The sequence below is a fragment of the Thamnophis sirtalis genome, unplaced genomic scaffold, assembly GCF_051295495.1.
Source record: "Thamnophis sirtalis isolate CommonGarterSnake01/CBP01778 unplaced genomic scaffold, rThaSir2_p1.2 scaffold_10, whole genome shotgun sequence".
Classification (NCBI taxonomy): domain Eukaryota; kingdom Metazoa; phylum Chordata; class Lepidosauria; order Squamata; family Natricidae; genus Thamnophis; species Thamnophis sirtalis.
Window position 1 is genome coordinate 64,328,022 of NW_028261390.1, and position 26,300 is coordinate 64,354,321.

Sequence of the window (26,300 nt, forward strand, 5' to 3'; positions counted from 1 at the left end):
CTTCCCATTCCAGAAAAATATAAAACAGCATAGAATAGCTATTTTGACATACACAATATTCAGTTAAGAGGGAAAGCACAATAAGTATTTCAACTAGATTTAAGAGATCCTAATGCTAGTAAAATTTTAACTCATGATTTGTCTAGATGAATTGAAGTTGGATTCTGATTCTAATCTAAATATAGTTTATGCTTTATTTTCAGTAGATCAACCCTCATCTAATTTTTTTTTAAAAAATCCTAGTTTGCATTAACTGTGAAATATCATTACATTTAAACCCATAATACTCTCTTAACACTGATAATTTTGTTTTGGTGTTTTTTGTTTTTTTGCTTTTTCAGATCCACATTCTTTCAGTGGCCGCCTGATTTATTTGTCTGCCTTTTCTCAAATAATTCGCCTCTGTTGCCAAATTTAGCAGTCTAGTGTAACAGCAATTCTTGGAAGAAAATTTAATAATAATAAAAGATTATATTTAGGTGGTTAAAATTGAGATTGAAGTTCTTTGTTGTGCCACTTGAAGATGAAGACCTTACTTATTCATTTTTTTTTCTTTTAATGACTCTGTACTCTGTAATCCCTTACATTGGGGTGGACTCAGGGCAACTAACTGGAGCTGAGATTTTACTGGCCGGATGCCCTCCCTGACACCTACGCCGAGCTCACAGCAGATATTTTCTCTTTGCGCTCTCTATCTAGAATCGAACTCAGAGCCACCTGATTGTGAGGCAAGAGTTCCACCTTTGAGCCACCACACCACTCTCTTACTCCCATATTCAAATATATAGCCTGAAAATGTCAGCTGATATCAAATATATTATACTAAAAACATGGGAGGAAAGTTCACTTGGAATCATTTCTCCCAATTATTTGTATCTATCCCCAAAAACATTATTTCCAAGAAATCTCTCATTATGCACAGCTTTTTCCTCTACCATTTATTTTCTGCTGTAACAAAATACTGCGTTTGTTTGCTAATGAATCAAAGTTTCTCACGAATCAAAAAATATATGGATTGATGAACAATTGTCGGTTATGGAGCAAAAAACATCTTCGGAAGCTGGGAGCCCATAACAAAGTATAGCTTTTGTGGACAAGGTTTGTGTAAAAATATACTGGATATTAACCTGCAAAACAAAAATTGTCTAAGAAACCAAAATGAGTAAGCCAAAATGATCTTTTTGGGAAGAGAATTCTAGGGAACAACTGGAAACGGGTTTTTTTTTCCTATTTTGCTGAAGATGAAAGTGATGTTAGGTAAATTTCTACCAAAGCCAGTGTGAGTTAAGTATTAACTCTTTGCTTTTGATTATGCAAATAAATTCATAGCACTCCACTGAGGGAAGACTTTGAATTATGTTCCTGTCAGGAAAGAACTAGATGAGGGCTAACATGTTCATGTTTAAGAAAAGAAGATGTCTGTTCTACCGTGTACCACTAAATGGCCAAAAATGATTAGAATCCCCTGTTGCTTTCTGCAACTGAATAATGTTAAGTACAATGGTACCCTAGTACTCATTGTTAACCGGTTCTGGAAAGTGTGATGAGTATCAAAAATGATGAGTACCAAACAAATTTCTACCATAAAGGAATAATAAAATGAGCCACAAGGCAGCCAACAACGAAAAGTTCAACTTATGCATTGAGTACCAAAACAAACGATGAGTATCGGGACACAATGTTCACATCAAAATGCACTGAGTACTATATTTGATGAGTTTCAAAGCCGTCGAGTACCAAGGTATTACTGTAAGTAGTATTGGGTCTATGCTAATTCAGGAATGTCAGCAAAAGTTTTAGGATATATTTTGCACAAAAGTGATGGCAGGATTAAGCCAACACTGAGCAAAGAAGCAACTATAGGATGGGAAAACTAACCTGATTGCTCAACAAACCATGACTGAAATAAACTACAGCTTATTGCTACGCACTAACAGAGTTGTCAGCTCAAGAACTTGGTATAAAAATAAACACATTTTTTTCAACATAAGTATCAAAATCTGTCAATGCTCTGACATTGAGATATAGGTATATTAATGATACAGTATATACTGACATTTATACCAGTTTGGATACAATGTATATATTTCCAATGTGTTTTTCGATACTAACATAATAGGCATGCAGTTTCTGAAAGCTTACTTGTGGAATGAGAAAGGTAATAGTTTTAAATCAAAGTAACCTTGTCAAGTTAAGCCCATGCAGAACAGCAGTTTGAAGTGGAAAGGCCACTATAATGTGACAGTGCTTTGTAAAAGAAAATCCAAGGAAAACATGGAAAGGTAAATTACAAACACCGAAAAGCATATAATAGCAAGATTTCTAAATATCAAACTTAGCATCAAACTTAAGAATACAGTAGGGATAAACCACATAAAATGTTAGACACATACTGTACAATATCATCTTTGTTTAGCTGCAAATTGATTTGGCAATTGGGATGACGGATGGAAACGTGTTCTTCCAAATTAAAGATCATATGAACCCACAAGAAAACATGTTAGCAGTGACTAGGCAAGATATTAATATCCTTTCTCCCTACAAGTGCTATGGACCTGATTCTGAATGAACAGCTATTACTGAACAGTTAAGCAACAATATATGCTATGTTAAGCTTCAATGTTTTCTACCAAGTGTAATTTAACCCTTAGCTTCCAAAGGTCATGCCTGATAGGTTTCCATCTCCCTTCCAAATTTGAAAAAAACAGTTCTACAATACATACAGAATGCATTTTATATCCATATATTAGAGCTATGTCTGTGTTTACCTGGCCCTTCTAGACGCATAGCCTAATATACAAGGCAATTAATAACATTCTATGAGAAGTCAAAAGCCTTATTTTTATAATGTATCCTCCAAGTAGCCCAGGGGAACACGCCTTAGCAAAATGGATGCAAAGCAAATTAGCATGCTCAAACGATGGCTACGTAATTAATCACATTATCGTGTTCAGCATTTTGTGCTACTTTTAATCTCTTTGCAGGGATGTAGATGCTGGATGTAAGCATAAAAGCACTGGAGGCAAGAAAAAGCGAGTCATTCCTGCCCCAAACATCTGCACACCTCTGCAGAAATCCATGCACTGAGCATGGAAATCATGCATATGTTCAGTTTGAGTTTGCTGATCAGGGACAGCGGTAAGACAGTTTCTAACTGCAGAAAAATGTGTTTCTTAGAGCTCAGCACATAAAGATCTGGCAGAGATCACAAAGATGTTTGTGAACTCAGCAACATTAAACTTTGCCTTCATTTGGGTAAACATTTTAGGAACCCAGTCTAAAGTATGAAATGAGAATGACTGCACTTTTAATCTGTTTAGGAGAATCCACACATAGAAGATTGTGCTGTCTTTATCTTACTGTTCCCAAAAACATAGTATTGAGGCATAACTGCAAAAAGGAAATTGCTTTTCAATATGTTTGGTATTATATGGAAGATATCACAGCTTGCAAATTGCAAGGAAGCCTGTAGCTATAGGATGCGTGTGTGATAATAAATTAAATATGGGCATTATTTGCTGATGATATTGCATGCTTAAAGAATCGCTAAAGTTCTGTGTGTAAACCTAGAAAGGAATACATATCAATATTAAAAAAAGCAACTTGGGACAATATATATATATATATATACACACTGTGTTTCCCCGAAAATAAGACAGGGTATATATATATATATATTATATATTATATATTATATATTATATATTATATATTATATATTATATATATATATATATATATATATATATATATATATATATATATATATATATATATATATATATATATATATATATATATATATATATATATATATATATATATATATTCAATGGTGGTATAGAAAAATAATTTCATTCATTCAACACACATTAGATCTGGCTAGGTTAGCGTTAGTCGCGTGAAGCATCTAATCCCTTTACCATGAAACTGTAAACTCACAGCTACAATATTCAGCCTTCTTTCAGAAGCTGCGTTTACAGCATCACCGTAAAGATACTTACTGGCTGTGGACTGAGGCTGAATACGAGGTATTCCTCCGTTTGGCACTTGAAAGTTTGAGTCACTTCTACTGTTTTTCACAGACTCAACATGGATGTTAGATGTCCTGGAGAGGTTTGGAAGGCTACGCCTTAGTTTCTCTGTATTAAAGAAAGATAACAACATACCATCTAATGCAGAAGACTGCACTCTTCTACCACCCAGAGCAACCCTGGAGTACAGAGGCCCTGAGGCAGGGGGGAAAAACCAGGCACAAATCTTCAGAGCATATATTTTGGCTGACAAGCAATACATTATCAATTAAAGCATTAAAAAATACATATTTTATCTAAAATACTACATTTTAGAAAAGTCTGAGCTCTCAGACGGAGCAAAAATTAATTGATATTCGTTACTTTAGAAAGAAGAGTCTGGTGTATTGATCCATTCTCTCAAAATGTGAATGCATATCCAACAGAGGGCAACCTATTTGTCAATTTAAAATTCCAGTGTCTGCATAAAGTCACTGTATTTTTCAGAGTATAAGACGCCAAGATTTTGAAGAGGCAAATTTAAAAAAAAGTTTTTGTACTTTGCAGATCTCCCCAAAATGGCCCATTTTTCACAAAAATGGGCCCATTTTTTGTCAAAAAAATGGCATGCATGGCCTTTAGGAGGCTTATAGAGTGTTCCTGGGGGCTGAAGGGCAAAAACGAGCAAAAACTGGCCCATTTTTTTGCCCTCCCCAGGCCCCAGAAGCACCCTGAAAGCCTCCTAAAGGCTATGTACGGCCATTTTTGCAAAGGGGGCAGGGTTTCAAGAGGCCCAAAATGCTGTATTCAGGGTATAAGATGCACCCAAATTTTCACCCTCTTTTTTGAGGGAAAAAGGTCTGTCTTATACTCCAAAAAATATGGTATGTAGAAGTAGTTCTGAGTCAGAATTGTGATACCAAAATAAATAAGAAACAAGCCAGCAATATACAACTGGATAAAAAGAAAGATTTAGTGAGTTTTTGGGGCTTCACAATAATTTCCTCACGCTCCCATAATTGCCTCAAATCTGTTGTGGATGATCAGACTTGATTTTATTTAATACTGTATTTACAGAATACAGAGGAGGATTCAGAAATTCACAATGTGTTTTCTGATGGAACAGCTTTTACTAGGTGACACCATTGTACCATCCCAATTTATTTTGAAAACCAATGCTATAATTTTAAGAAGAAAGAATGGGAAATAATTTAGACTAGCTTTTTTTCAGAAATCCTACAGTGATGGAGATTAATAGAGCTTTAAACAAATATGGGCCTGTAGTCAAAATTTCTTCTCCATCATCCTAGCAGTAATTGTTTACATATAGAATGATCATCCCTACAGATTTGGGGGGAAATCAGCTTTATTAACTAAAAGTTATGCTTGCTCGGCAATATTGAGCCTTAATAGGAAAAGAAAATTAACAGAGATATCCATTGTAACTATATAATAGTCCAATAGATTAAATATAATTTTAAAATTGAAAAAATATATATGAAATGCATTGTGTTGTGGACTTGGTTTATTCTGCTATGATGTAATACAGGGGAATCCCCAACCACAACTCACTATTGGGCCATAGCCAACTTGCAAGTTGGCCACACAAGCGGTGGGCCAGTGCACATACAGTTTAACTTGTGTGAGCGGCAGGCCAGTGTGTACACAGCTCAATTTGTGCAAGTCGAGTTCTGTGCGCAGGGCTGTGTGTGCCGGCCCACTACTCGCATGGCTGCCACTACCCCCCTGCCAGGCTTCCAAGCCGCAAAGATTGGGGACGGCTGATGTAATATATAACCAACAAATCTGCATCATCTTAATTTTTCATTCTTTAGTGATAAAAATCAAATGGTGTTCTCTGTATATTATTTTCGCCTGTTATTTCTTTGAAAAGGAAACACTCTCAAGTGTAATAATTGCAAAGACATTGTGATTTAAAGCAGATTTGGGAATTTCTAAAAAGATTTATGAGCCAGCTGCCTGCATGAAATGACAATTGGCATTTTGTCTGAAAAACTGTTGGAAACCAGATTGAACTGTAAACTGAGATATATAACAATTTGGATATGCATTAGAAGTAGTGCGCCACTAGAAGTAATAGGCCAATGCAATCCTAAATTTATTTGTAGAATATAGAAACCTGAGCTCTTTGGCTGAGTAATACTATAAATCATGTGAACTTAACTTTCTCAGCTGTCACCAAATCAGCATCCAGACTAGGAAACAGCGCAAATAATTTCTTAAATGAAATTAACTATGCTGCGTTTCCTTGACCCACAGAATGCATGGTTTTAAGTAAAAATATATTTAAAATATATTTCACTGATCACAACATATAATCTACTTTATTATTGTCATTTTGAGTTAGAGAATATTTCTTGTTGTTTGTTGGTGTATCCCATTTTAAGATCAATGCAAGAGAAGCAAAAGCAAAAGATCAAAGGATGAAAAATAATGCAAATAGGGGAGATAAAGATGAACAGAGCTATTCAAATAAAGTTTAGCGCCGCCTGCTCATGAACTATGCCAAGAATCATTATTTTAGTCTGATATACAAATACTGCACATACTTTCATACTGCTGTGTATCTATCCCTCAATCCCATCCAGTAGTAATTACTATAGGGAATAATCGGATTACTCCCCCCACAATTATGGCTTGTCTGTGATTAGCAGTCTAAGATAATAAAGAGACTGGAACTTAATTACAGAAATATAGAGTCACTATGAGCAGCTATAATTTATTGCCATTTTGACTTTGTCTATTGTGCAAATCAATCTTATAGTAGCTACCAGCTCCCTAATCGGTACAGAGGAAAATAGATGGCTTATGAGATAATTCCTCAATCTAGCTAAGAGATGCGGTAACAATTATATTTTTAATTTGTTAATAGGCAAGTTACTCAGGCTAATTTTCCTGATCCCTTTAGGAATTTTTCCACCTACTTCTAATAGGAAGTCTCCTTTCCTTTCAACCAACTGCTCGCTCATGGCGCAAGGGTGTGCATGCATGCAGGGAAACATGAGGTGTGCCAACATAATTTAAAAGGAAGGACAGTTTAGGTTTTCAGCCACAGCGTTACTTTTGCTACAGCGAGATTATCAAGAACCAATCAAATACTGTATACAAAAGTGGTCCTGGTCACATGCTTTGCGGAACAGGTGTGCTGCCACTTGCCATTCCAGCCGAGTGCCATCATTGCTGTTACTCACCTTTCCAAGTGCCTATCTAGCTTATGGCTCCCGTTTCTACCCACCCGTATAGTTTTTCCATTGAGATTAAATCCTAATTAAGAGTTAGTGGCACACAGCCACAGGTGAGGAGAACAGCAGAGTTCAGCACCAGGGGATGAGCAAGCATCAACAAAACATAGAATAGAGTATTTCCCAGTCTGGCATTTTCCACTTGTAGGCATGTGAAAAGGGGAGATGCAAGTCACCAAAGAGTACATTGGCAAGATGTCACTCTCAATATTTCAGACAAACAGGCATATCCACCTCCTCTGGGAACTATAAATTATTTTCTGTTGGATTTTATAGAAGAAATTTTCACTACTTTTTTTTGAAATTGTCCCATTTAAGGTACAAGCCATGCATTGTTTCACTTGATTTATACATTTATTGTCTATTCAAACATTTGAAACACTAAGATCTGCTTAGAAAAATATGTGCTCCAGACATTCTGTATTGCAATTTTGGATCAGTCTTCTGTTAATTGAGGTAACAGGAATTATAGTGCTAGAACAGGGGTCGGCAACTTTAAACACTCAAAGAGCCATTTTGTTGTAGAATCAAGAGACCAGAAAGCCAAGCGATGCAATATAGGAAAAGTTTATTGAATGCGCAGGTTCAAACATGCCAAATCAGCATAAGAAGTTTGAACCCCGAAGGGTTCTTAAAGCCATACATTTATAGTGCAAATCACGTCATCATCTACAGAGGCAGAGTTTAAGCATATAAGGTAATGAGAGGAACCAAAAACTGTCTATGCCAGATGGCCAACAATTGCTATTCTTACAATATACATAGTCAGCACCCTATAGATCATGAGTGGGTGACATAAGCGACATAAACAGGACACATCTTGCAAGATGGCAGGAAACTCCCTGTCTGGGTCGACTTGTTCCCAGAAGTGTAAAAATACATCTTGCTTTCTTCAGCAACTGTCAGCAATTGTTTTCTGCTTAATGGTGCAAAACCTCAGCTTTGATCAGAGCATTTGATATTAAACATTGCCTATAGAACTATGGTTCGCAATTGGGCCTTTTAGCCCACCTTAGTCCCCCCTTTGGGACTCATCTGACCTGTCCAGAAGAGTCACATACTCAGGCTCAGTGGATAGTTCTCCCACTGGTTGCATTCTTTCATATTCCCATAAGGCCATTACCTGTGCCGTTGCTTTTCGCTCTGCTATTAAGGATAGACTGTTAGAAATAGTACGCACAAAAATAGGTAATACACAAGGAATTAATACACATCCTGCAGCGATTAAGCCTATTAGAGCAACTATAGCCTGTAAGCCTGGCAATCTAGGAAACCAGGAACCAAAGATTTCCTTGAAGTTGAATCCTCGCCACACCTGGTCAGGATTGTGAGTCAGTTGACGCATCTCTGCAGTCAATTGTTTAACAACAGTTCCAGTTTCATCAATTTGCAGGCAACAATTAGAAAGATTAAACTTACCACATACGCCTCCTTCTTTAGCTAGCAAGTAATCTAAAGCTAAGCGATTCTGATATACTGCTGTCCTTATTTTATCTGTAGCCTCGGATATTATATTAAGAGCCTTATCAATACGTTGGCCTGCTAAATCTAATACTGCTTGGAGGCGTATAATTCTATTCAGCATATAAATGGGTGTGCGATATCCATATGACCCATCTTCTGCCCACGTAGCCCTGCCATAGGTGCAGACAATTCTCTCCGAACTCCAAGTGTCACTGTCTTCTAAGGTGGCCCAATCCTTACAAAGGAAATTGGAAAAAACTGTATCAAGTTCTCGTTTCCTTCTAGTTTGTAGGCCAACCTTCTCGTACAATGGGATTCCTAGCACCTGGCGGGCTTTCATGGGTAATAAGAAAAATGAGGGCTTAATCCAACCTAGGACGCATGAGCCAGACCAATCCCTGGGCAGAGTTTCATATGCCAGCTTTCCACAAATCCAGTACATAGCCTCTGGAGCTTTCCATAGGGCATCAGTAGAGGAGGAATCTAGGTAATTCAAATACGTCATATCAAAACGTGGGGGCTGAGTTATGTTAGCTGGTGAAGACCAGATACTATAGTCAGGATTCCAGGAGCCCAAACAGATTAAATCCCCTACATGTACTGATCCATTTCTTACGAAGCAATTTCTTCCTACCAGATTAGTGGACAGGGTCCATACAATCCCGGTAAATTCTTTCCTCATTGTAATATTACCAGTATAGGAAAGATTGTTATAGATTATAGGATCAGCTTCCATGGCTTCCCATGGCCACTGCTCTCCCATGTTAGTTCCTCCACAAACAAAGCAATTTTTAACAGTTAAGGTTTTAGCCACTTGCTCAGCCATTTCTATAAACAGATTATTTGCCTTGGTACTTATTGGTAATGGGTCTTCTAATTTTTGCAAGGTATCGTATACAGACCATCCAAGGGATTTTACTTCTCCATCCTTAACCTTCTCAACTTTAATAGTTAAGTATGTTTTTGGGTCTCGCCCTTGACCATCAATTCCAAAGCCGTATGTCACTATGGGTAGGGTGTTACGGGATATTTCCATCCGTATTATATTCCCAACGTCTCTACGGAATGAAGTTATGTAGGAACATCCCTTATAGCCTCCTCCAGTATAATCACAAACACAGTCCCACCCACTACATTTTATAGTGCCTCCACATGGTAACCATTGGTTAGGATTACCATGAGCCCAATTAATCGTGGTTTCACATAAGTATTTATGATTAGCCTTATAAGCATCAACCCAATTCTGACCTCCACAAGACAACCCAAAGCCTCTGCTCAGGGCAGTGCATGCATCAAACATTAGAATTAGGGGTTGGTTACCCTGTTGCAGTTGTACAGTATAATTAAGGAAATACAGCTTGCCCTCTCCCTCTGGGTGATTTCTAGTACCCACCTTGGGCAAGCCTGTCCATAAGGTTACATTGAGGCGAACCGGAGTGTTGGGATTATAACATATAGTCTTTCCCTGTAAAGTACATAGGCTGTACATGGTTTTGTTATGCAAGCAATTCGTTTTAGTGGATTGACATCCTTGAGGCAGCTGTGTATGATATACCAAGGTGTTAACGGTTCGCGCCCCTATCGTAGCTTTAGTAATGCAGGGCGAACAATCGTCTGACCTACCTTTGGTTACTGCAGTTGGTACCCTTTTGGTTCGGGTGGGACCATCATTATTCCAATAAGGTTTGATGTCCCTGGAGGGTTCCCATAATACTTGACATAACCCACTCCACCCTAATGGTACATTTTGACTTCTATTATTATTACAAAGAAATAGTATATCTTCTGGGCTCCCTTCTGCAGTTCTACAGCAGCTAGACCATAAGGTTTTATCAATCCAGAGACACCTTGGGTCTCCCTGATCCCAGCTGCTCTTAGTTGCCTCTTTACATAGATCGTAAATCCCTTTTCTCCATTCATCATTATAGCTACTACAAGACCACGCTAATCCTTTCTTGGAATACCTGGGCGTTACCTCTATTGTAAAATCACATCCCTTATGTATTGTTCTCCAATATTGGAATTCACCTTTTTGGAATCCCCCTCCTTTAATACAAATAGTGCTTAATGGTGGTCTACTCGGGTACAGGCTTATTTCTCTCTTATTTCTATGCCTCTTGGGTTTTCTTCTTCGAGTTACTCCAAATTCAATGGGACGCATTTGTACCATACATGCCCCTTGCCATCCAGATTTCAATTGCGAAGGGGAAGTAATACGGATCCAACCCCAATAATGGGGGGTTCCACAATCCAGAATCAGAGGTGGTTCTCCCCCCTTTTGTTGGGCCTTTGTACACATCCCTTTCCGCATTAAATATCCCACATATGGGCATACATCTGGGTTGGAAAATCCTCGGGACTGACAAGTGATTCTAGCAATTTTATCAAATAGATCAGGGAGTTTGCAAGGGTGCGGTAAGATCCCATTCCAACAATTTGGAGAAAACACAATGGGGGTTGTCTCCTCCCCTTCCCTGGATCCGACATTATAAGATCGGATAATATGGGGTCTATCCTCTGGGTTGCTCCATAGTCCTAGGTTGCCCACATCAACTAGAGTGCATCTGCTCCCAACACCGAATAACCATATCACTAATAGCGTGATAGACCAAACGAGCTGTATACCTTCGTACATCCCGTTCGCACACATCCTGACTTCTCCGATCCAGTATTGCAATCCGAACTGTAGGGGTCAATTTAAGAGTGTAGTAGGGAGGACCTGACCCAGTGACTATGTAGGGTGCTAATACATCTTCTATAATCACTATATCACACTTAATGTTACAATAGCTATGCTGGACACAATCAATACAGTGGGCACAACAGCAGCATCCACATTTACAGGAACAGAACCAACACATATGGTTAGTATAAAGGATGGAAGTAAATAAGGATTAGTATGCTGGTCCACTTATTCTTCACCCGTGCGAAGAAAGTCAGCTTCCGGAGTGACTTTAGCAAGGGTTCTCCATTGCTGACCTTTGGAAGATTTGCCGGGGGACAGGCTGCGCTGGCTCTCCGTCCTCCCTCTCAGGTGCAGGATCTGCTTCCGGTACAGGATCGGCTTGGATTACCCGTAAATTGTCTGTATACAATTGTCCGTTAGCGAAGGGGACGCCAGCAAATGGCCACCAGTCAATTGCTCTTACAGTTCCGCCAATTGAGTGCTGGACCGTCGGACTGGCGTATTTCACTATACAAATAATGCACACAATAAAAGCAAGTATCACAATACCTATAGCAATACAACAAAGGATATAATTGGACGTTATTGACGAATCAATTTCAACTTCAACGGTTGGTCGCTGGGATGTGTGGTCCATTGTTTGTCAGCGGCTCTCTTTATGCGAGTCCAATGTATCCAGGTTTTAGACTCCGCGATCTTAACAGCAAGTGGAGATGTCATAATTACCTCATAAGGTCCCTTCCACCTCCCCTCTAATTGTTCCTTTTTCCAATGTTTTACCCATACTCGATCCCCTGGCTTAAAAGAGTGACACTTAGTTACCAACCTGGGAGGGGTCTGTTCCAACACATAATTCCTCAATTTTTCAACCTGTTTATTTAGTTCTTGCACCATTTCCATGGCCCAAACTCCTCCCTTATGCCCCAAATCAGGCCATCCAGCCAAATTACGTCGTAACAACGTTGGAGGCCGACCAAACATCAACTCATATGGTGAGAGTCTATGTTGTCGTCTGGGGGCACTTCGAATTGCATATAAGGCAAGAGGTAAAGCATCTGGCCACTTCAAGTGTGTTTCTGCACAGATCTTGGTAATCTTTTCTTTTAAAGTCCTATTCATCCTTTCCACGGGAGAACCAGACTGCGGGTGGAAAGAAGAATGGAAGCGCCAGTTTACCCCGATCGCTTGTGCAATGGCCTGATTAATGTGATGGACAAACTCTGGGCCATTGTCTGACGAAATAAAAGAGGGGTTGCCAAATCGAGGAATAATTTCCTTAAGTAAAACCTTTGCTACTTCCTGCGCCTTTTTCGTCCTAGTAGGAAATGCCTCTGGCCATCCTGTGTACAGATCCACAATAACTAACATAGCCCTATAAAACCCACTCCTTGGCATATCAGTAAAATCAATCATAACCGTGTCCATAGGATAGTAAGCAATAGGTATAGTTCCTGGTGGAAGGGAAGGACCTTGCCTAGGATTAACTCTAGCACACGTTTCACAGGAAGATGCCACTTTTACCGCCATTCCTGCCAATCCATCTATATAGTAATCCCTCATAAGAGCTGATTCCAAAGCTGTTTTCCCCATATGGGTGGTTTCATGAGTGGAACGAACCAGTTGCCATGCCACTGTAGAAGGCACATATATTCTTCCATCCGGAAGAACATACCAGCCCTTATCGATGACTGCCATCAAGTCGTTGACTGCCTTATCACATTCAGATAAAGAATAGGAGGGTTGGATGTCTACTGGTATAACCCCTAAATCCAAGGCGACATTAATATACATGTCTGGTAAAGGCTCATGACGCAATGCTGCAGCCCTTGCTTCAACATCTGCTGCCCTGTTCCCTAAAGCAATTCTATCACTTCCTCGTTGGTGACCTTTACAATGCATAACTGCCACCTTTTTAGGTTTTTGGACAGCATCTATCAACTTCTGGATTAAATGGCCATGCTGTATATATTTGCCAGCTGAGTCTCTAAATCCCCTTTCCTTGTATACCGCTCCATGAGCATGCAATGTTAAAAAGGCATATTTACTATCTGTCCACACATTCAAACGTTCACCCTCAGCCCGTTCCAATGCTCGAATGAGGGCCCACAATTCCGCCACTTGTGCACTCCTTCCTGCTCCCAACGGCCCGCTTTCAACTACCCCCTCATCATCTACAATGGCATAGCCTGCAACTCTCATCCCCTGGTGTATATAACTAGACCCATCGGTATACCAGTTATAATCCACTTGAGGCAAAGGTATGTCAGTTAAATCAGGTCGTGTGGAATACACGGTTTCCAACACTTGTACACAATCATGTTCCACCTCAGTTTCTGTGGGCAAGAGAGTGGCAGGATTTAACGAGGTAGATACCACTAGATGAACCTGGGGGTTTTCAATCATCATGGCCTGGTATTTGATGATCCGTTGGTTACTAATCCATAAATGGCCTTTCTGATCAAGAATTGCCTGAACAGAATGTGGGGTGTGGACCTTGATCGGACAGGAAAAAGTGAGTTTATTACAATCTTGCAGCAATTCCGCGATGGCTGCTAAAGCTTTCAAACAATGCGGCCACCCTTGTGCCACCGCGTCCAGTTGTTTTGACAGATATGCTACAGGTTGCTGCCACTGGCCAAGCTGCTGAGTCAACACTCCTAAGGCGACATTCCTGCGTGTATCCACATATAAATTGAAGGGCTTACTCAGATTTGGCAGGGCCAAGGCCGGAGCTCTTGATAGAGCTCCTTTGATGGCATCAAAGGCTTGGTCCTGTTCATGTGTCCAAATGAAAGGGTCTGTCTTACTTCCCTTGGTAGACGAATAAAGTGGAGCCGCCATTAGTGCGTAATTTGGAATCCAAATTCTACAAAAACCTGCCAAGCCTAGAAAGCCTCTCAATTGTCTCCGATCAGTTGGCCTCGCCAGATTAAGCAACGCTTGTTTTCTCTCTGGGCCTAATGCTCTCTGCCCTTGTGTTATGTCATAACCTAAATAACGGACCTTCTGTTGGACTAACTGAGCCTTACTTCTGGACGCTCGATATCCACAATCTAACAACAAACACAGCATTCGTCTTGTGTTTTCCCAACACCCATCTCGTGACTGTCCCGTGACCAGCACATCATCCACATATTGTAAGACCGAATCTCCTTGTTGAAAGGGAATAAAATATTGTAAATCTTTGGCCAATGCGGTTCCGAAGAGGGTTGGGGAATTTTTGAACCCCTGAGGTAACCTTGTCCAGGTATATTGGCTCCTTGTTCCGGTGTACGGATTTTCCCATTCAAAAGCGAACAACGGCTGGCTAACAGGATGAATGGGTATAGTAAAGAAGGCATCCTTTAAATCAATCACTGAAAACCATTCAGCATCAGGCGGGATGAGGCTGAGTAGAGTATATGGATTAGACACAGATGGGTGAATTGTGACTGTCCTTTCATTAACCACGCGCAAATCCTGCACTGGTCTGAAAGACCCATCTGGCTTTAGGATAGGCAAGATTGGGGTGTTCCATGGGGATTGAATAGGGACTAACACCCCAGCATCTAAGTATGTTAAAATACAGTCGTATATGGACAGGATGGCTTCCCTCCAATAGGGTCGCTGCTGTCCAATATGAACAGGAGCTGCCAGGGGCTTCAATTCTACAATAATAGGGGGGTGATGTGCTGCAAATCCCGGAGGGTTATCCTCCGCCCATAATCCTGGTACATCAAATTCCCTCCATATGTCCAGACAATCTTCCTCAGCAGTCCTAACCACCATCAACCTCCACATTTCATCTGGCCGGTGACTCACAGTGAGGTACTGCTTTCCCTCATCAAAGGAAATAGTAGCTCCTAACTTACTCAACAAATCCCTTCCTAACAATGGGACAGGACATTCAGGTATATACAGGAACTCATGTTGAATTTCGGACCCCTTAAAAGTACAGGTGACTGGTTTTAAGACTTGACGTCCCACGACTTGTCCAGACACTCCTTGTACTTGAATTTGGTATGGACCAGGGGTAGTTATTGGGTTGTTTATCACTGATCGTCCAGCCCCTGTATCCACTAAAAAAGTAGTCTGCTGACCCCCAATATTTAGAGTAACCATTGGCTCGGGGGGAGTCTGCTCCAAGCCAGGTCCCCGTCAATCTGACCAACCGACTCCGGCTAGTCCGATACCCTCTATTCCTGCAGTTACCTGAGCATCAAACCCTCTTCCTCTTGGTTGCGACCCCCATCCACGACCTGGATGTCTGGGTGGCCCCCCTTGTCCTGTCATCATCCCTCGCCCAGTCATTCCTCGACCTGCCATGCTGCGGCCCAGCGGGCGTCGCCCGGGCGGACCCCTAAGCACTCCACGTCCCCTAGGAGCTAGCCTCTTTGGACACTCCCTCTGCCAATGTCCTTCAGATCCACAATGGGCACATTGATTCGGCCCCAAGCCTGCCCTTCCTCCCTGTAAGGCCAACGCCAACAACTCCGTCTTCTTATGCATACGGTCATCTTTATCCTTTTTCTCAACCTTATCCCTATTAACATACACTTTTCTAGCCACCTCCACCAATTCAGTGGTGTTCTTTCCTAATGCTCCCTCTAACCTTTGCAATTTCTTACGAATGTCCAATGCACTTTGCGCAATAAATCTTTCATTCAGCATCCTTACATTCTCTGGGGCTCTTGGGTCCATTTGAGTGTACAACTCATAAGCCTCAATTAATCTCTGAAGGAATGCTTCTGGACTCTCATCTGCTCCTTGCATAACCAGCGAGGGTTTAGACAAATTCACAGGGGGCTTTCCTGCCTTCTTGAGAGCTGCCACTATCAGGGTTTGGTATGTTTGTATCTTTGCCAGGTCACCGGCTACTTTAGGATCCCATCCAGGATCCCGTTCCGGTGCTTCTTCCAAAAGTTTCTGAGCCCTATCTGCCTCTGTATGGTAACGTTCTCTAAAAACCTCTCGCATTCCTGCTTTACATTTCTCTCTTTCCTCTGCTGTCAGCAACGTAGTTAACAGCTGTTGTATATCTCGCCAATTGGGGTTATGACTATGCATAATGGTTTGAAACAAATCTGTCATTTCCGTGGGCTTCACGGACAGCGGACCAAAATGCTTCCGCCAATTCAATAAATCCGTAGTTGAAAAAGGGATATATTGAAAACAAGGGCGGTATTCAGGATCTCCTTGGGCGTCCACGCCCACCTGTTGTTCTGATACTCTTAACGGAAAGAGTCCTTCCTTTTCCTCTAACAATGTACTTTCCTCTTTCTCGGCTTTCGCCCTTTCCACTCCCAACCTTCTAGTTACTGGTCCTTCTCTCCTAATTCCTGTAGCCCCTGAACCACCATCCCTGGGCTCTTTTCTCCTCACTACCGCTCCTGTTGCCTGGGGATCCCCTGTTCCCCCAGCACTTCCTTTATCTCCACCATCCGCTGCAGCAACACCCATAGCCTGGGGCACAACAATACCTACAGGTGCTGAGGCATAGGGAGGAGGAGGTCTGAAGAGTTCCTCTTCATCCTGGGCAAAAATCCTTTTCTTCTCTGACTCTCTTGTCTCTGGAGTTGCTATTTTTATTGTACGTCTGGGAGCTGACCTTAACTTCCCCTTTTCCTTCGGTCTCACCACACACAGACGGACCATTTCAGCCTGACACTGTAATAATTCATCTGCCTGTCCTGCGACTGCATCTCCCCACTGATCTATATATGGGAACTGATTGGGATAGCGTTCTTCGTTTGCAGCAATTAAAGAAGTTAAATCATCTATAATTTGGTTCTGAAATGTTCCTCCCATTGGCCATCCTACCCCCATATGCGGCCACTGGTTCTGACACAAGTAGATAAGCCTATCCTTGGTCAATTTCGGGTAAGGGACTCTATATTCAGTGTGGTTAAAATATGAATCAAACCCCTTAAGCATGCAGTCCAGCGGTCTGCTGGGCACGCTGCTACCCCCACCCATATCTAACACACTACCAGCGACCTGAGGCCCCAGAAGCCGGAACTCAATGGCCACCTGCAGGAAATGCGCTGGTTTAACCACCCACACAACCTATACGGACTTCATTAGGAACGCCGTCCCGAGTCCAGGGGGGTGATCAGGCCCCCTCTTCTATCTTCAAACGAGATAGGTACAATACAATTAATAGAATACTCGCCTGAGACGTCTTCTCCCCACGGATCCCGGCCAGGAAACACCACAGCTCTTTTCCTAAGCTTGCAGGGTTCTTGGACTCACGATGCGTGTCCCCCTTGGAGGAGTTGGGCTGCTGCTGTTGCTTCCCGGGGCAAAAGAAGACCCGAGGCGCCTGGAAGCCAAGGAGCAGCAGCCCCACACCCCAACGGGGCAAAGTGGCCCTCAGCAAAATATTGCCTTAGCTTCTGTGTCCCATCTGAAGGGTGCCAGAAAACGTTGTAGAATCAAGAGACCAGAAAGCCAAGCGATGCAATATAGGAAAAGTTTATTGAATGCGCAGGTTCAAACATGCCAAATCAGCATAAGAAGTTTGAACCCCGAAGGGTTCTTAAAGCCATACATTTATAGTGCAAATCACGTCATCATCTACAGAGGCAGAGTTTAAGCATATAAGGTAATGAGAGGAACCAAAAACTGTCTATGCCAGATGGCCAACAATTGCTATTCTTACAATATACATAGTCAGCACCCTATAGATCATGAGTGGGTGACATAAGCGACATAAACAGGACACATCTTGCAAGATGGCAGGAAACTCCCTGTCTGGGTCGACTTGTTCCCAGAAGTGTAAAAATACATCTTGCTTTCTTCAGCAACTGTCAGCAATTGTTTTCTGCTTAATGGTGCAAAACCTCAGCTTTGATCAGAGCATTTGATATTAAACATTGCCTATAGAACTATGGTTCGCAATTGGGCCTTTTAGCCCACCTTAATTTGAACCGGTTTCCCACAGAAAAGAGAACACTGGGAGCCACAAAGGTCCTAACTGGAAGCCCCCGTTCAATTCTGGAACTGACCGAAGTCCGGTTCCCCCACCATAGAGTCTCCTCCTAGCGTGGCGTCCTTTTTCCTCTACCTGTCCTAACTGAAATTGTGGAGCCGACCAGAAAACCCATCTCTTGCCATAGAGTCTCCTCCTGGTGTGCCGTGCTCCCCCCCCTCCCATGCGCGAGAACGGGAATGGCCGCCGAGCTCTAACGCTCCGGCTACCGAAAAGAAACAGCGGAAAATTCCAGGCGACGAGGACCCCGAATATGACAACAGAGGGGTCCTCGCAAACGATCAGCTGTCAGGCTTCCAGGGAAGGTAACTTTCTGAGGAGGGGGCTACCTTCGGGTGGTCCCGGGACGGCGTTACCTCCCTCGGTGACTTTTCTTCCGATCAGCTGGGCGGCGGCGGTGGCGGCGTTGCGCGAGCGGCGGCGGCTTCGGCCCCGCTGCCTCAGGAGGCTGCCCCGCTGCCTTGGGAGGCTGGATCCGGACTTTGAAGTGCCTGTTTGGTTTGGAGGTTTATTTTTCTACCCTCACCGTAATCCTGGTGCCTGGCATTACGGCCCTATTGACGGTTCCCTCTTGAACAGCTGGGTGGCGGTGGTGGCGGTGTTGCATGAGCGGCGGTGGCTTTGGCCCCGCTGTCCCAAGAGGCTGCCCCGCTACCCTGGGGGGCTTGATCCGTGCCCTGATCAGAGGGTAAGGAGCTGCATGGAAGTGCCTGTTCGGTCTGGAGGACTTGGTCTTTATCCCCACCACAATTCTACTGTTTTGTATTGCGGCCCTGTTGACTGCTCTTTCTCCCCTTGGTACGACATCTCCTTTGGGTTCTACTGCTGCTTTCACTGGGCCTTGCAACGTTTTATTTACCATCTACCTTCCTGGATTGTGATCCCAGGACTGCAACAACAAACTTTTTATTGTGTTGGGTACCATCTGCTGCTGTTGCTGCCTCAGGAGTGCCACGTCAGGCAAAACTGTCTACCAGACCATCTTGTATTGGACACCATTACCCCGGAAAGGCAGCATATGTGGTCCTCTGGCTCCCTCCAGTGGCCATTACCGGCGCTTCCTCTAGTTCTAGGCTGGTTTCATCATTTTTTCCATCTCTACCGCCTTCTTAATTACCACCTACACACTCCACTTACAATTATAGCCATAATTACATCTGCCGGGCCTCTGCACATACGAACTAACTGCATCCAGCTGGTTAATATTATCTTTTATCGTCCAAGGGAAACCATCTTAACTGCCCAGACTTTGCCTTTACTGACACTATTGATAAATCGGACTTTAACAGCTTTAACAATTTCTTCTAATCGCCTGGACTTTTTGGGACCTTCCCAAATACATAAGAGGGGACGAAGGCTACTCCCCCCTTCTATATATACTCTTTTATAAGATCTACGGACGCTGCGCAAACTTTTAAATGGTATGCTGAGTGCATGGGATTGAATGTGTGAATTGGATGATCCCACTTTTTATTACCCTATGACTCTTGTATTTTATGTGTTTTAATTATCACGTGGGGACTGCTTGAGTGTATAAATGAGTGTGTTTGATTCGGAGGACCTGCCGGGAGTTGCGGGGGCTATGGGGGTGGCTGAGGGGGCTAAAGACACGGGAGAGGGTCGGGGTATTGCGGTCGTGACAGGGAGGGGCAGATACGGCGGGGACTCTAGGGCAGGCCATTACCGGGGAAGGAGGGTTCGCTACATCACAGAGATCCCTCCTTCCGGCCCTAGGAGTCCCACTCCAAGACCAGATGGTGTAAGTAATCAGGACCCTGGTCTCAGGCTGTTGTCGCTAAATGCCAGGTCTGTTGTACATAAAGCACCTCTCGTCCGGGACTTAATTTTAGACGAGAGGGCAGACCTGGCATGTATTACTGAGACCTGGCTGGGCCCAGAGGGAGGAGTCCCCCTTGTAGAACTGTGCCCAGAAGGATTTCAGGTGCTGCATCAGCCGAGAGCCCAGGGAAGGGGTGGGGGTGTGGCCGCTGTTATCCGGGAGTCGTTAGTTCCTCGTAGGGTCCCTGCTCCGGAGATTGTCGGGTGTGAGTCTTTGCTGTTAAAGTTGGACCTCAAGGGTCAAGTGGGTTTGCTGCTAACGTACCTGCCTCCCAACAGCGTTGCAGCAGCCCTCCCCTCGCTCCTCGAGTCAGTAGCCGAGCTGGCAGTTGAGTTCCCTAGGCTGATGGTCCTGGGGGACTTTAATCTGCCGACGCTCGGTGAAAACTCTGATGGGGCGCAGGAGTTCATGGCTTCCATGACAGCCATGGGCTTGACTCAAGTAATCCGAGGCCCAACCCATTCGGCGGGACACATGCTTGACCTTGTATTTCTCTCGGAGCAGTGGATGTGTGATCTTGGTCTGAGGGGGAGTGACATCGTACCCCTGTCGTGGTCAGACCATTGCCTACTGAGGCTCGACTTCCGGAGGCCAAACCCCCACTGTAGGGAGGAGGAACCGACCAGGTGGTTCCGCCCCAGGCGTCTTATGGAGCCAGTAAGGTTCCAGACAGAGCTTGGGGTTATTCCTGATACTCTCACCCACAGTCCGGTAGAGACTCTGGCTGCTGCGTGGCACTCGGCAGCGTCAGAGGCCCTCGACCGGATTGCGCCACTGCGGCCCCTCCGAGGCAGCGGATCCCGGAGACCACCTTGGTTCACCGAGGAGCTCCGGGAGATGAAGCGCCGGAGGAGATGCCTAGAGCACCGTTGGAGGTCCGACAAGTCCGCATCGAACCGAGCAATGGTAACCACCTGCACCAGGGAATATACTAGGGCACTTAGGGCAGCTAAACGATCACATATAGCCTCCCTGGTTGCGTCCGCTGAGTCCCGTCCAGCCGCCCTGTTTAGGATAACCCGCTCCCTGTTGAACAAAAGGGAGGCGGGGGAACCCTTGCAGGGCAGAGCTGAAGAATATGCCCAATTCTTAGCGGACAAAATTGCTCGGTTTCGGACGGACTTGGACTCCACACCTGCAGTTCCAGCCGAGACTCAGAGGGACCAAGTTCAACAGCTCTGGGTTGAGTTTCAGGAGGTTACCCCCGGGGATGTGGACAAGGCCATGAGAGCTGTGAGTTCCTCCACCTGTGCTTTGGATCCGTGTCCCTCATGGCTGGTTTCTAACTGCAGTGAGGTGACACGAGGCTGGATCCAGGCGGTTGTAACCGCCTCCCTTCGGGAGGGGAACTTCCCCGCCGCACTGAAGGCGGCGGTGGTGAGACCCCTCCTGAAGAAGTCATCCCTTGATCCAGCTGTCCTTAATAACTACCGCCCGGTCTCCAACCTCCCCTTTCTGGGGAAGGTTGTTGAGAAGGTGGTGGCCTTCCAGCTCCAACGGTCCTTGGAGGAAGCAGACTATCTAGACCCCTTCCAGTCAGGCTTCAGACCCGGTTACAGCACTGAAACCGCCTTGGTCGCATTGATGGATGATCTCTGGAGAGCCAGAGATGAAGGACATCCCTCCATCCTGGTCCTCCTTGACCTCTCAGCGGCTTTCGATACCATCGACCATGGTATCCTTCTGCGAAGACTGCGGGAGGTGGGAGTGGGAGGCACCGTGTTACGGTGGTTCTCCTCCTACCTCTCGGACAGGTCGCAGTCGGTGTTAGTAGGAGGGCAGAGATCGTCCCCAAGGCCCCTAAAATATGGGGTGCCGCAGGGTTCGGTCTTATCCCCCCTACTATTTAACATTTACATGAAACCGCTGGGAGAGATCATCCGTAGGCACGGGATTAGATACCATCAATATGCGGACGATACTCAATTGTATCTGTCCGCCCCGTGCCAAATCAATGAAGCGGTTGACGTAATGGACCGGGGACTCGAAGCCGTCATGGACTGGATGAGGATTAACAAGCTTGTGCTCAACCCAGAAAAGACCGAGTGGCTGTTGTGTTTTCCTCCCAAAAATTCGGCCATTAATCCAACACTCAGGCTGGGGGGTCAAATTCTACACCCCTCAGAGAGGGTTCGCAACTTGGGAGTCCTCCTGGATCCACAGCTGTCATTCGACCATCATATAGCGGCTGTGACCAGGGGGGCATTCGCCCAGGTACGCCTGGTGCGCCAGTTGCGACCCTACCTGAACCGGGAGGCTCTCACAACAGTCACTCGGGCCCTCGTGATCTCTAGGCTGGAATACTGCAATGTGCTCTACATGGGGCTGCCCTTGAGGAACATCCGGCGACTTCAGCTAGTACAGAACGCAGCCGCGCGAGTGATCGCGGGTGCACCCCGATTCACCCGCATTACACCTATCCTCCGCGAGCTGCGCTGGCTACCTGTCGATCTCCGGATGCGCTTCAAGGTGCTATTGACCACCCATAAAGCCCTACATGGCAGTGGATCTGGATACTTGAGAGACCGCCTTCTGCCAATTACCTCCCTACGGCCTATAAGATCTCATAGGTTGGGCCTCCTCCGCATCCCATCGGCCAGCCAATGTCGGCTGGCAACCACAAGGAGGAGGGCCTTCTCAGTAGCGGCCCCGACCCTTTGGAACGAACTCCCCGTAGAGATCCGTACCCTCACCACCGTCCAGGCCTTCCGCACAGCCTTGAAGAACTGGCTCGCCCGTCAGGCCTGGGGATAAGGACCATTACCCCGCCCGAATGTCGTATGCATGTTGCGTATTATTTTATTATGTGTTGTTGTCTTAGTATTGTATTGTATTGTATTCCCCTCTCCCTGGTTTCTGTGAGCCGCCCTGAGTCCCCTCAGGGAAAAGGGCGGCCTACAAATAAAATCAATTCCAATTCCAATTCCAATTCCCCCCCAAACCATAAGTTCCTCTCAAAATTTTGCTGCCGACCGGTGATAGGGAGCCGCAGCAGAGGGATGAAAGAGCCACATGCGGCTCCAGAGCCACAGGTTGCTGACCCCTGTGCTAGAATAACTGTGTTCAAATTGCTTATAGAGCTTGAGATTCATAATCTCCAAGACAAAAAAAATACATTTTCAAAATGCCAATATCTCTTTGGTTGATAAGGATGATAGAATTTTTTCATTCAACTTTCTCAGGTCTTAAGTCTACCTGGTAACTAACATTCAGCTTGCCAACAAAACAAATAGCTGGGATTTCATTTTCTGCAGAGGATATACAGAACGAAAGAAAGCTTTAAAGCAAGCGATGAAAGGCAGCAAACAGGAAGATGAAATGCAATCTTTTTTAAACAGTGCTATACGATGTGCAGTCTGGATAGGTTCTCTTTCACAAAGCAGGATTAGCGATGCAACATGCCTTAAGAGATTTAAGAAGAACTGGGAAGCGGCAGGAACATCCAACAACAACAGAAAAATAACCGTGTTGAGTCCGCTTGTGGTCTCTTAGCAACAGTTTAGTTTACACATCACATTGAATTCCATAGAAAAAAAGAGGCTAACTTTTAAAGGAAAATGTTAATAGAAAAACCATCCTAATTATTTTTCTTCTTGTGCTGTAATGAGATTATTAGGCAATATATATAGCTCGCCCTCTAACAGTATCTTTCTACTTTGAAAAAAAACTATTTAGTTTCTGGATACAGTATTTTTCCTTCAGGTATAACACATATACGACTAGATCTTAGAAACAGATACAAGAAGAAAATGAATTAAATCCCAGTATATCAAAATCTCAGTTGTTCTTTTAAAATGTGTATTTTCTTCCCCCTTCTATATATTCTCATGAGTCCAGTGACTTTGTTCCGTTTATTTCAAACTAATGGTGACTGATTCGATTCAAAGGGCAACAAACCATTTTACTTTGTGGCATGTAGTATTTAGATTTTTTTTCTCAAGTAAACAGTTCCGGCTTCATCCATGAAGGAAGTTTAAGTTTGAAGCTAAGAATGAGCACTTTATTTTTTTAAAAATAATGGCAGATAACCTACCATGCAAGGAATAATTGAAAACTGAAAATTGAATACATGCATACTTACAGAAAAGGAAATTTACTTTTCCTTTCTCATATGTATTTGCTAAGAATAATTAATCCTATTTGCAATAGCTCAGCATCTCAAAGCGTTTTTTTTAATATGACAGACATATCTTTAAAGCTATTACATCTTTGAAGCAACTATTTTCATTTTACTATTAATTCTATGGCCTTTAGGGGAAAACATTACCATAATCGTTTGTCACTATTTTGACCTGGTTAACCTTATTTTTCCCCTAATGGACATTCTTGATGGAATTCTCAATATGAGAATTTGAAAAATTACATGGCCACAAAACAAAATTATTTTCAGAGCTTATGGATTTTGAATCATCCTAATGAAAAAAAAAAACCTATCACAAAACTTATTTTATCTTTCCTTGTATCTTCGGCTGGCACCTTTTTAATTTTATGATATTTGAATAATTTACAGGGCTGCTGATTTCACAACCTGAGTTTTAAATGCTCCCAAACAACTGGGGGTACACCCACGTTCCGTTCGTACAACTGAAAACAAAGTCTTTTACCTTCATTTTTGACAGTGGTGGTTTGCAAATCAGGCGGATGTCCTTGAAGTGAAAGGCGGGGTTGCTGCAGGCGGCTAAGCATGGGCTGAGGTGACACTCTGCTGTACTCTATTCCTCGAGCAGGGGATCGAGACCTGGGAGAATTCCTCGGGGACTGTTTTGGTGAAGGTCGGGGTGAATTGCGGGGTGATGGAGAGAACCTATTCATAGCTGGGTGCACTGCATGGTGGCAGCCGTCTTCTTCGTCTTCTAAGCTCTGGGCATCAAGTTCCTGGTCGCTAAACGTTCCACGCCGCATAGAACTACACGAAGAACCAGAGCTACGCCGTGAAGTAGTTGCTGCATATTCTTGCCGAAGACCTAAGGAGAAGAAAGAATATTGCCTAAAGTACAATCCCCTTTTTGATTATTACAGACAAGGAACATGTCACAAATCAACAATTCCCATGCTGATGTTTGACCCCACTACACAATTCAACAGGGGCTGTTTTCATGGCAGAAACGTCACTGATTGTATCTCAACTTTTCCAGTAAAGGCAGAACATTATTAGCTGTCACTGCTGAAGGCGTTGATGAATCTGGTAAGGAAATATGTCTGAAGTACGGGTGTCAAATTCGATCACATCACGTGATGTATCGCTCCGTTTTTTGGCTTTGTGGAGCCGGGGTGGGCGTGGCCTGTACGTGATGCATCCGGCCCGCGGGCTGCCAGTTTGACACCCTTGGTCTGAAGCAATGGCCCAATGGAGCATGGGATATCTACAATTAACCAAAGTTAAGTTACGCCCCAGGTATCCTAGCTCTAGACCTTAGCATCCAGGATTCAGACAAGATTTGAAAGCAAATGATAAGCATGGACTAGCAATGTGGATTTGACATCACTTCCAAATTTATCATTTTAACCAATAATATGTTTTTTTCTTGTCAATATTTAACCACACTTTATTAGGCCAGCTCTTCATAAACTCAGAAATCAAATGTTTCACAGCTTCCACAGCAGCAGATGGAAAGACAAAGCTAGGCATTATTCACATCTTAATGACATGCCAGGCCAAATGGCTACAATATGCCTTCACGTTATCCAGCCAGAAAACAACACACGTTTGATTGTTATGCCCACATCTCAAACCAGAATCTGTTGGCAGTATTAACTGCATGCTACTATATACTGAAAGATTAATTCTGTAGAGAAATTGTATTACAGGACCGCTGAGCTAAACAGGAATGTAATAAATAGACACAAACAAAAGCTGGAGAATATCTACTGGCAAAAATGTAAATAGAAGAGAATAGAATTCTTTATTGGCCAAGTGGGATCGGACACGCAAGGGATTTGTCCCTGTTGCATACACTCACAGTGTTCATATAAACAGCAAGTAATAGGTCATGTCATAATTAGAATCATTAATCGTAAGTTACAAACAACCACTGATAAATCATAAGAAACCAATAGAAGATAT

The 26,300-nt window shown here is 43.5% G+C and overlaps 1 protein-coding gene across 3 annotated transcripts in view; it reads right to left on the reverse strand.

Moving 5' to 3' along the window:
• The window catches only part of SLAIN2 (SLAIN family member 2), a 44,724-nt gene that overhangs the window by 9,614 nt on the left and 8,810 nt on the right, over positions 1-26,300 (reverse strand). For 2 of the 3 annotated variants that reach the window (XM_087724773.1, XM_087724774.1), the window contains exons 5-6: positions 24,841-25,200; positions 4,005-4,142 (exon numbers count right to left, since the gene is read on the reverse strand). In XM_087724773.1, coding sequence (XP_087580899.1) covers positions 4,005-4,142; positions 24,841-25,200 — 498 coding nt within the window. The remainder of the gene's footprint in view (positions 1-4,004; positions 4,143-24,840; positions 25,201-26,300) is intronic. The other variant, XM_087724775.1, reaches the window with a different exon arrangement.